The 10,585-nt window shown below is 40.4% G+C and overlaps 1 protein-coding gene across 1 annotated transcript; it reads left to right on the forward strand.

Annotated features, from left to right (window-relative positions):
* The first annotated feature begins 398 nt into the window (after positions 1-398).
* On the forward strand, positions 399-6,047 carry LOC5515595 (alpha-(1,6)-fucosyltransferase). The gene is made up of 4 exons (XM_032385220.2): positions 399-1,845; positions 3,029-3,205; positions 3,557-3,707; positions 4,567-6,047. Exons 1-4 carry the CDS (start codon positions 722-724, stop codon positions 4,876-4,878), a joined length of 1,764 nt encoding a protein of 587 aa, XP_032241111.1. The 5' UTR covers positions 399-721; the 3' UTR covers positions 4,879-6,047.
* Positions 6,048-10,585: the final 4,538 nt, after the last annotated feature.

A 10,585-nucleotide genomic window follows, 5' to 3' on the forward strand; every position in this document is an offset into this window, starting at 1 on the left:
AATGTGCTAAACAACCTGAACATTTGTTGGAGCCCAAGGAGACAGCTAATCGGTACCTTTTCTTTACCCAAAAAATGATAACTACTAGGCGGTCAAATACCAACATACAAAGAAAATAAAAGGGCGTTATATCATGAAGTAGTAGTTTTTGTCAAAATCAAATATTTGGTCCTGTTTTCGCGTGGGTCTTGGCCATGTCTTGCACATGTCACAGGTAAGATAACGCAGACGATGTTAAGACAAAACAATATCTATTATTGATATATTTTACGATTGAGCTCGGTAAGACATTTATTTGTCGTTTGATTAACTAGCAGTCCATAAGGCACCCTGTGGTTTATGGGCTAAAGAGCCAATCAGAGACGCTTATATAATACATTTGCATACTGGCCAATTGTCTTTTCACACGACGGTATCCCGGGTTGTAGTAATGGTGACGGTTTTGGAGTTTGAGCTCTGTGGACCTATCCATTTATTTCTATTCACACAGTGGATAGTATTATAATGGATTTTGGTGTGAAGACATGTGCATAACGGTATAGCGGATTCATACGCGTGCGAAGTTATACCACTGATCTGAAGCGAGTTGAGGTCGTCTTGCACGGTATTATGAAATTAAGGGCTCAATGAACGATGGTAATCTAAACTCAAATTTCCTATTTTAGTCCTATCAGTACCTATTTTGCAGTTTTGATGCTACTATTGTATGGTATAGAAAGCAATGACTAGAAGATCGTGGAGATATTTGCTGATTCTCTTGACTATTTGGCTTCTAATACTCGCCTACATGGGCTGGAATTTGCTTGTGCTTGTCGAAGACTCAAACAAAAATCAGGCGGCTTTAGACAGAAAGGACAGACATGTAGATTTATTAAATACCCAAAACCAAAGACTCAAGCAAATGGTATCAGAACTAGAATCACAGAAGGAAAGCCTAGAATCGCAGATATTATCGAAGGAAAAAAAGATTCAAACTTTGAAACGATTCAGTGACAAAAAGCCTCAAGTTATCGTAGAGAAACAAATTGTTCAAGTGCCTGGAACTGGATCTAGCCTTAGCAAGAAAGAAATAGCACACCATGCTAGTGATACATGTTCGCCAAGCTTAGAGCACGAAAAATACAGACGTAGGGCAGAAAATGAAGTCCGAGAGATATTTTATTACCTAAGTGCAGAAATTACCAAGATAAACAAGAAAATTCCACAAGCAAAGAAGCAATTAACCCACATGCTAAAAATGTCTGAGACGCTTCACCAAATGTTAACAAACGACCTTGAAAAAATGAATAGCCTCGATGGGAAGAGCAAATGGCAATGGTCAGAGCATGAAGAACTCAGTAGAATAGTCCAAGAGAGAATTAAAAAGTTACAAAACCCCAAAGACTGCTCCACTTCAAAAAAGTTAATTTGTCAACTAAACAAGGGCTGTGGATATGGCTGCCAAGTACACCATGTGCTATACTGTTTTATTGTGGCATTTGGATCCCAAAGAACAATGATTATAGACTCAACAGGCTGGAGATACTCTTCTAGTGGATGGAGTGGTATATTCCTTCAGCCAAGTGAAACATGTACTTCATATACTGGAGGCTTCTCAAACTGGCAAAGAAATAATGATGCCCAGAATGTGATATTACCAATAGTTGATAGTCTATATCCAAGGCCTCCCTATATGCCTATGGCAGTACCAGAGGACTTGGCTGACCGTCTTTCGCGGCTGCATGGTCATCCATTTGTATGGTGGATTGGCCAGTTTGCAAAGTACTTGTTCCGGTACAATGCAAATGTCCAAAAAGAGATAAATGAAAAGCGTGAGAGAATGGGATTCAAATCTCCAATTGTAGGGTAAGTGTTAAAACAGGGATGCCTTAAAATAAAGCCATACTAAAAAAAAAAAGAAAATAAGAGATACTTGCTTTAGTTATCAGGAGTTCAAGTTGCTATTAGAATAGAAATGTATAGAGTGTTGCTTGGGGAGACAGAAATCACTTTGCACTAGCAGGATGTTTGAGGAAAGATCACTTTTTTTAACAACTGGGTTTTTTTCAAAAATGGTGGTCAGTTAACAACCAATGTTTCAGACAGAACAGATTCCCTTCAAAACCAGAGCTCTTTCAATCTTTTCACAAGGCATGGATTTATGACAAATATAGCCATTAACAAAATCACAGACAGTTTTGGACAATATCCAATAAGAATTAGATATGTATGTTTCCATAGGGATCTAGTGTTAAGTTGACATTCCATATACTGTATATTATTTGTTTTGCAGTTCCAAGAATGCTAAATTTTTATTATAATTTTCAAAATTTTAATCACTTGAAAGAAGCAATGTTTTATTTATTCATGGAAGACTATATTTGTGTGTGTTTTTTTTCTGTATATTCAGCAGCACAAAAATTAATTAACTAGTAAATAAATGTTAGCGTACTCTAACACATTTCCAAAACTTTAAATTAAGCATTTTTATTCCCTCTAAATGTTGTCAGGGTTGCAAGGTTATTTTTTTGAGTATTGTGCAATATATAATATGAAAAATAGATATCCTGTATAATAAGCAAAGACAATTTGTTTTATCATACTACAATGTTGGCTGTGATTCTCAGAGTTTTGTTCCTAATCAGTTCTAAAATCAGCATTTTGTCAATTCAAGAATTGAGTCATATTGGCCCAATTTATAAACAATCAGGATAGTTTGTCATTGCTTTGTGCAGAAAATAGGAATCAAATAATCATCCAAACAGGAAATATGTTTTATTCAAATGTGATGAATATTTAATGCAAAGACTTATAAGTGATCTAAGCTACCACTAATTACCCACAACTACCACACTAATAGATCTTTTTATTATTGAATGAGACGAAAGCATTTGTAGTGGATATATTTGCATACATATAAATGTGTTTATAAAATCAAGGGTAAAGGAAATATATGACTGTTGAAGTTTAAGACAAATGTTTTTAAAATTCCTGTGATGAAATATTAATAATGTACTCTAACATGCATCATTTTTTTAATGTTATTTAGTATACAAGTGAGAAGAACAGACAAAATCAATACAGAGGCAGCCCGCCATGAAGTAGAGGAATACATGTACTGGGTCCAGTTGTACTACAGCAGACTTGGATTAAATCAAGCCATTGACAGCAAGCGGGTCTATGTAGCATCAGATGACCCTTCTGTGTTCCCTGAACTTCAGAGAAAGTAAGGTTTGAATATAATTAACTTAAAGAGGCTCATTAAATATGCAATGTTTATGCATTGTCATGATTTTAGATTTATTAAAAAGGGGTTGCTATGGTCAGAGGCTTCTGGGCATTACTTTATTTTATTTTGGCATATTTGCTTATATTTTGTTTAAAGATAATTAAATATCTTTAAATGCTTTCTTGGGCAATATTTAAATAATCTTTTAATCTTTGAGCTGGCTATGGAGAGAGCAAAGGGGGCACTTTATGGAGAGAGCCAAATATATAGTTAGGAGGTGGTAATAATGGCTGCAGTTGGACTATTTTACTTTATAATCCACTGATTAATATGCTCTCACCCTGTCAGATACCCTGATTATACCTTCATCAGTGACCAGGATATATCCAAGTCAGCAGGTATTGCCTCGCGCTACAGTGATGCGTCATTGCATGGTGTCATCTTTGACATCCAGATGCTGTCTGAGTGTGATTATCTGGTCTGCACCTTCTCCTCACAGGTACAAACCACGCCTATCTGATCGACCACACTCACCCCCTCACAGACCAAGCTAATCATTTCATATGCCACACCCATCCCCTCACAAACCAAGCCTATCCAATCACAAACCACCCCCATACCCTAACAACCCAACCCCATACCCTAACAATCCACAACCATCCCCTAAAAAACATGGCCATCCCCTAACATCCCACACCCATACCTCAACAATCCACAACCATCCCCTAACAATCCACACCCATACCCTAACAATCCACACCCATCCCCTAATAACCCACCCCCATACCCTGAAAATCCACACCCATACCCTAACAATCCACGCCCATCCCCTAAAAAACACGGCCATCCCCTATGGAACATATTGGTTAAATTAACATTCAAAAACCTAAACAACATTAACCAAAAATTAAACATTTATTTACTACCAATGAAGCACATGAATGCTTGGGTGCAACTTCATTAGAAATTGCCATGTCCCTATTTCTTACTCCTGTCATCTCAAAAAGAGCCTTCATTCCTGGCCTTAGTTACAGAGTCCAAGCCTCAGACATTCCTCACTACTACACAGGAAGGGTTTGGGATGGACATTTCATTTCTTCACCATGGCCTCTTTAAATTCACTGGGGGGTTGCAGGTTTCTGCTGCCTGCACATCAGAATCATAGAACATGTTAATTCAAGCTACAAAAAAAACATGATCAAATCTATATGACACTTCCAAACTTCCCAGGCATGTTACATAACTTGTTATCTGTGTTTCTGATTCCCTCAATCAAACACATGTTGTATTGTTGTACTGTAGTTGATATTTGGCTCAATGAGAACCCCATTTTATCTTACAATCTTTCCCCTTGCCAGGTGTGCCGAGTAGGTTATGAGATAATGCAATCAAAGCATCCAGATGCTTCTAGAAAATTCCAATCTCTTGATGACATCTACTACTTTGGCGGTCAATCAGGGCACAATGTCCGAGCCATTCTTCCGCACACCGCAGAGACCAGAGAAGAAATTGATCTAGAAGTAGGTGACCTGATAGGGATAGCTGGTAACCACTGGGATGGCTACTCCAAAGGGACAAATCACAGGACAGGTCAGATGGGGCTATATCCTTCCTATAAAGTGGAGGAAGTCATGGAGACTGCACAGTTCCCCACCTTTGATGATTTATAACCATAACAGTTTGTACAAATATTGCTCAATTTTGACACAGTAGAGTCAATGGTTATCATGCGACTCATTGCATACTGTAATTACATTATCCTAATTGACTATACTATGAATATGACTTTTAAATTTATTGACAGTGCTTTGTAGGTTTATTCTCCCTGCTCCAGCCTAAATCTTTGTGTAAATCCATTTACATCAAAACTCGTTGGAATGACTTAATCCCTATGACAGCAAACAACAAGGTTTTTAGGGGTGTTTTAGTGACAGGGGCTGCATTTTTTTCAAAGCAGGGGGATGGAGCAAACGTGAAAAAAAGTCCCATATCTACGGTGCCGGGCCATGCTCCTCTTAAAGATTTGTGAGATTTTGGGGCCTCTGGCATGCCGAAATCGTTGTAGTTTTATTAACTGCAAAAGTTAGATTAGAGGAATGTCCCCCGCTGTGCAGTCGTCACTGAATGCTATGCAGACACACACAATTAAAAGCTGATGTAAGGAATTAATTGTGCTTCTATGTGTCTTTTCATGTATAGGTACTGCACAATAGGAAATTTTTATTCAAATCCATGTAATAGTTTCGGCTTCAACCTGCACCTGTTATACAGTAATCGGAAAAGATGTGTGCCCTTCTATCCGCACAACAACCTACAACTACACAACTTCAAAGGTTCTGTGGTTTTTTTTAATTAGGTACCCCCAGTATAAAAGTACTATATTACCATTGAACTGTGTTTTAACCAAAATCATAAATATTTCACACAACTTATACTGTCGCATAAATGTTAATCACTTTTCCATAACACTAGTGTATAAGCGTTATTATATTTTGATTCCCCTGGTGATTAATGTATCAACGTTCCATGTTTAAATAACGCCTCATTTTCACCCTCTAAGGCTAAGTTCAAACGTCGTATTATCCATGCGCCGTATTCAATGCAAATCCATATCAAGTCAATTGTTTCAACTTTATTTGCATGCATTTGAATTGAATACGGCTAATGGATAATACGACGTATGAACTTGGTATAACCCTATAACTTTTCTAGAGTCCTCTACTGTTTACATTTCTATCAAAACTCGTCAGTCAATAGGTGTTTTTACAGTCATTCACTCTTGCCACTATTTATGAAAATATAATTTTATAGAACTATTAAACAATACGGATAAAATAAAGCCTTGTCTACCTTTCCGCTTCCCTCTCAAGCTAATAGTCTTTTGATATCAGATTGATTTCAGACTACTTTCTTACCGTTTAACAAATAAATAAAAACTGTTGTTTGAGTTTTTCCACTCTAAAGATACACTAAGGATTATTTAAAGATCTTTCGAAAGTGGCTCTACAACCTATCCAATCAAGATGTGATTGCCATGTGTTCACAAATGACGTGTTGGTATCGATACGCTGTTTTCGCGCATACGTCATCACACGGAATCATGCCTTGTCCCTTGTAAGAGGTGTAGCGAGATATATTAGAAAATCATGATTTTGGCGCGTTACGTGAACAAGTTAACGTCGTCGACTACAAAAAAAATACTTATTCAACTTTCCATGTCTATTTTAAACGTCCTCCCGGGGTCATTCAGATCACTTTCAGACCACCCATGGAGAAAGCACCCAACAATAATATCTGGGGTTTTTTTTACCCTCATCTTGGTAACGAGGCTGCACAAATCTCCGTGCATCTGTCAACCTCACCCTCATCTTGGTAACGAGGCTACACAAATCTCCGTGCATCTCTCAACCTCACCCTCATCTTGGTAACGAGCCTGCATATCTCCGTGCATCTGTGTCAACCTCACCCTCATCTTGGCAACGAGCCTGCATATCTCCGTGCATCTGTCAACCTTACCCTCATCTTGGTAACGAGGCTGCACAAATCTCCGTGCATCTGTCAACCTCACCCTCATCTTGGTAACGAGGCTGCACAAATCTTCGTACATCTGTCAACCTTACCCTCATCTTGGTAACGAGGCTGCACAAATCTCCGTGCATCTGTCAACCTCACCCTCATCTTGGTAACGAGGCTGCACAAATCTTCGTACATCTGTCAACCTTACCCTCATCTTGGTAACGAGGCTGCACAAATCTCCGTGCATCTGTCAACCTCACCCTCATTTTGGTAACGAGGCTACACAAATCTCCGTGCATCTCTCAACCTCACCCTCATCTTGGTAACGAGCCTGCATATCTCCGTGCATCTCTCAACCTCACCCTCATCTTGGTAACGAGGCTGCATATCTCCGTGCATCTGTCAACATCACCCTCATCTTGGTAACGAGCCTGCATATCTCCGTGCATCTGTCAACATCACCCTCATCTTCTCATCTTGGTAACGAGCCTGCATATCTCCGTGCATCTGTCAACCTCACCCTCATCTTGGTAACGAGCCTGCATATCTCCGTGCATCTGTCAACCTCACCCTCATCTTGGTAACGAGGCTGCATATCTCCGTGCATCTGTCAACCTCACCCTCATCTTGGTAACGAGGCTGCATATCTCCGTGCATCTGTCAACCTCACCCTCATCTTGGTAACGAGGCTGCATATCTCCGTGCATCTGTCAACCTCACCCTCATCTTGGTAACGAGGCTGCATATCTCCGTGCATCTGTCAACCTCACCCTCATCTTGGTAACGAGGCTACACAAATCTCCGTGCATCTCTCAACCTCACCCTCATCTTGGTAACGAGCCTGCATATCTCCGTGCATCTGTGTCAACCTCGGAGGGGACCAGGGTGTACAACCAATCTAAATTCCATTAAAATGCATTTTTTAAAAGCACAAACAATGAAGAGCGTTTATTTTCTTTTGGCTGGAATTACAAGTGGTTTTCTTCTAACAAGCAGTTTTTTTTATCATTTACCTAATCCTGTGCTCTTTACTTATTGACTAATTGGGATTTGGACAACCGACCGCAGCCTATTTTGGATGAGTTTTTATCGCAACGCAAGCAGTTTTCTTGTGCTGGAGCATATACGCTCAGTTTTGTTGGGCTGGATGGACCAAAAAAATCGTCTGTCGTCCAAAGAACGTATTTGCTTTTTCCCATTAAGGACCTTTAGTGCTTTATCCTGTCCTGGACGTGATACAACGTTTTTTGACCGTTGAATATTTACCCAATTCAGGGACGGATAGAGGGGGGTGGATATCTACCCCCCTTTTTGAATAAAAAAAAATTGAAAATTCACTTTGTTTGAAGAGAATAAATGTCTGAGGGACGGGAGGTACTGTCCAATTTCCTTCGCCTTCTTGGCGTTGCAGACGCGACAAATCCAATTCAGCTTGAAGTATTGTAAGATCTATGTAATGACCTACCAATAACCACTTGATCAGTCATAAGCCGTCGTTCCGGCAATTATCCACCTCCCATTTTTAAATCCTGGATCCGCCACTGCAATTGTAGACTCCTACATATTAAATATTAAATACTCGTGTTTTAGAAAGTAAGTGTAGGTTCACGCGCGCCAGCCAGCCGATAGAAGAAAAAACTTTTCGCTTTCGTCAAGCATTCTGAACAGGGGCGGCGGAAGGGTAGGGCCCCCCACTTTTCTGAGCGGATGTTTCTTTATATATGAACTTATTTTAAACCAACTGGTTTCGAGCGGTACATATGCAACCGACAACAAATTTATTGAACAGTTGAAAATCCCGTGCATAAAAACCTAGGTTATCCCCACGTTCTTATAAATAGCGCTTAAGAATTTGAATTTGGGGGGGGGGGGGGGTGGGGGGGAAGTGTGTAATCGACAGGGTGAGGGAGAGATGAGCATGTCTGAGAGGTCAATGTGTTGCCTTGCAGGGGGGCGGGGGGGTGGGGAAGTGTGTAATCGACAAGGTGATGGATGGTCAATGTGTTGCCAGTATGGATTCCAATGCACGAGTAGTTGTCAGCGCCATCATAACAGCAGGACAAAACATGAACTCGACAATGTAACAGATCAAGGCGTTGTGGCCAAAGATCGCCAACATCAGTTAACATTGCTGGTACCGCCCCGCTCGCTATTACAAGCACCAGCATGATGTAAAAAACTCGTCAGTTTTGTTGCCTGTGTTGTTTGCTTGGGCCTTAAAAGTGTTATATTTGTTTCGAATCATGACTAAAGCAAGTGCCTAGTTTCGAAATGATTCAGCCACAAGGTAGGGGTGCGAGTGATTAAAGCAAATAATGAACTTGCCAGTATTAATGCCGATGCGTAGCTGCAGTTGGTCGTGCGGTTGATGTGGGATGTGAAATACGGTCATATGACTAAGTAGCTCTAATGCCATGCTAGCTATCTCTGCCGCGTGTTGATTTCCATTCAACACAGGACATCCGCTGACCACCATGTACGCGTCACCGATAGTCTCCACCTAAAACACGGATCGACGGATAAAGAGGAGAACATAAACACTAAAGAAATTCGTGTGTTGGAAAAATAACTGGGAACTGAATTGTAACTGATCCTCGTTCCTCTAAGACCGCTAAAGATGTTAGGCGTATTGTACGTAACTTAAGTGAGTTGCCGGGGCTTCTTACCTTATAAACATTAAACTGTGTTATGATCTCATCAAAAGCCACGTAGAGATTGTTCAAGAATTCTACGACCTGGATGCAAAAATAATACATTAAAGCGACAATCAGTAAACACACTACGTGAGGCAGTCGGTAAATCTTTGGGAGCGTGTCCAAAATAATGTTATGCGGCCAAAACAGAAAAAAAATGTTCATGCTGTCTTGAAGACCCTTTAGTCAATTGAGAATTGAAACACTTACCTGTAGTGGCTTGCTATTGGAACAGAGCTTGGTAAACCCCACAATGTCGCTGAAAAAGATTGTGACTTCTTCATATTCTTCGGCCTGTACGTAGTTGTACGCCTTCAGCTGCTCTGCTATTGGCCTGGAAACAAAGCATGTAACATTCAAAGAATATATAATTACTACAACAACGACATCAGCACTACTACAATGTATAATTCGCTCTCCATCCAGCCCTATCTTCTCTTCAACTCATCTATCCTCGCCTGACATCTAGGCTGGTTATTTCCTCCTTTTTTTGACTATTAGCCCACTTCATTACGGGAAATGCGGCACTAGCCTATTAGGGGTGGAGATCTTTCTTGTTTTCCGGGGATGGTTCTGGGTGGGGAAGGTGTCCTTCAAGATGGTGGCTTTTGTTTAATGGGGTTCCCTAAACTAAAGGATGGTGTATTACACGTACGGGGGGGGGGGGGGGGGGGGATGGTGTAGGCGGTAGAGCAAGCGGTCGGTCTTCTCCTTCTCCTCGTTGAGTTGTCTTGTTCGCTCGTCGACAAGTCCCGCCAGGTGGTTAGCGTCATCGATACCATGTTCTCGATGACATTCGTGTTTCTGCAGTACAGAAAGAGAACGTGTTAAGCATGCTTTTTGTAGGGAATCAATATCGTATTGTCTTTATACTGAGACGAAGTTACACGTGATCAGTGGAAACAAGAGAGCATAAGATATGTTAAAAATGACAGATACGACGATCGTGGCATAGATTCTGATTGGGGCGAGAAACATTCAGTATACACGCTATTACGGGATGAAATTAAACGACTAAAGAAGTTTAGAAAATACCATGAGAACTTTTTATCGCCGTTAGCTATTGCCGCGGTTACCCCCTTCCATAACGTATTTAAAAAAGAAATATTTTCGTTTTTACCCTCGTCGATTACGACGAAGTGAGAGCATGCGTGCTTTACCTACCTCA

This window comes from Nematostella vectensis, chromosome 2 (genome assembly GCF_932526225.1).
Source record: "Nematostella vectensis chromosome 2, jaNemVect1.1, whole genome shotgun sequence".
Taxonomy (NCBI): Eukaryota; Metazoa; Cnidaria; class Anthozoa; order Actiniaria; family Edwardsiidae; genus Nematostella; species Nematostella vectensis.

Excerpts from the sequence above, each read along its gene's own strand:
- LOC5515595 (XM_032385220.2), top strand. The coding sequence starts at position 722 with ATGACTAGAAGATCGTGGAGATATTTGCTGATTCTCTTGACTATTTGG. Across the intron at positions 1,846-3,028 it reads TTCAAATCTCCAATTGTAGG|TATACAAGTGAGAAGAACAG; the intron begins GTAAGTGTTAAA and ends AATGTTATTTAG. Across the intron at positions 3,708-4,566 it reads TCTGCACCTTCTCCTCACAG|GTGTGCCGAGTAGGTTATGA; the intron begins GTACAAACCACG and ends TCCCCTTGCCAG.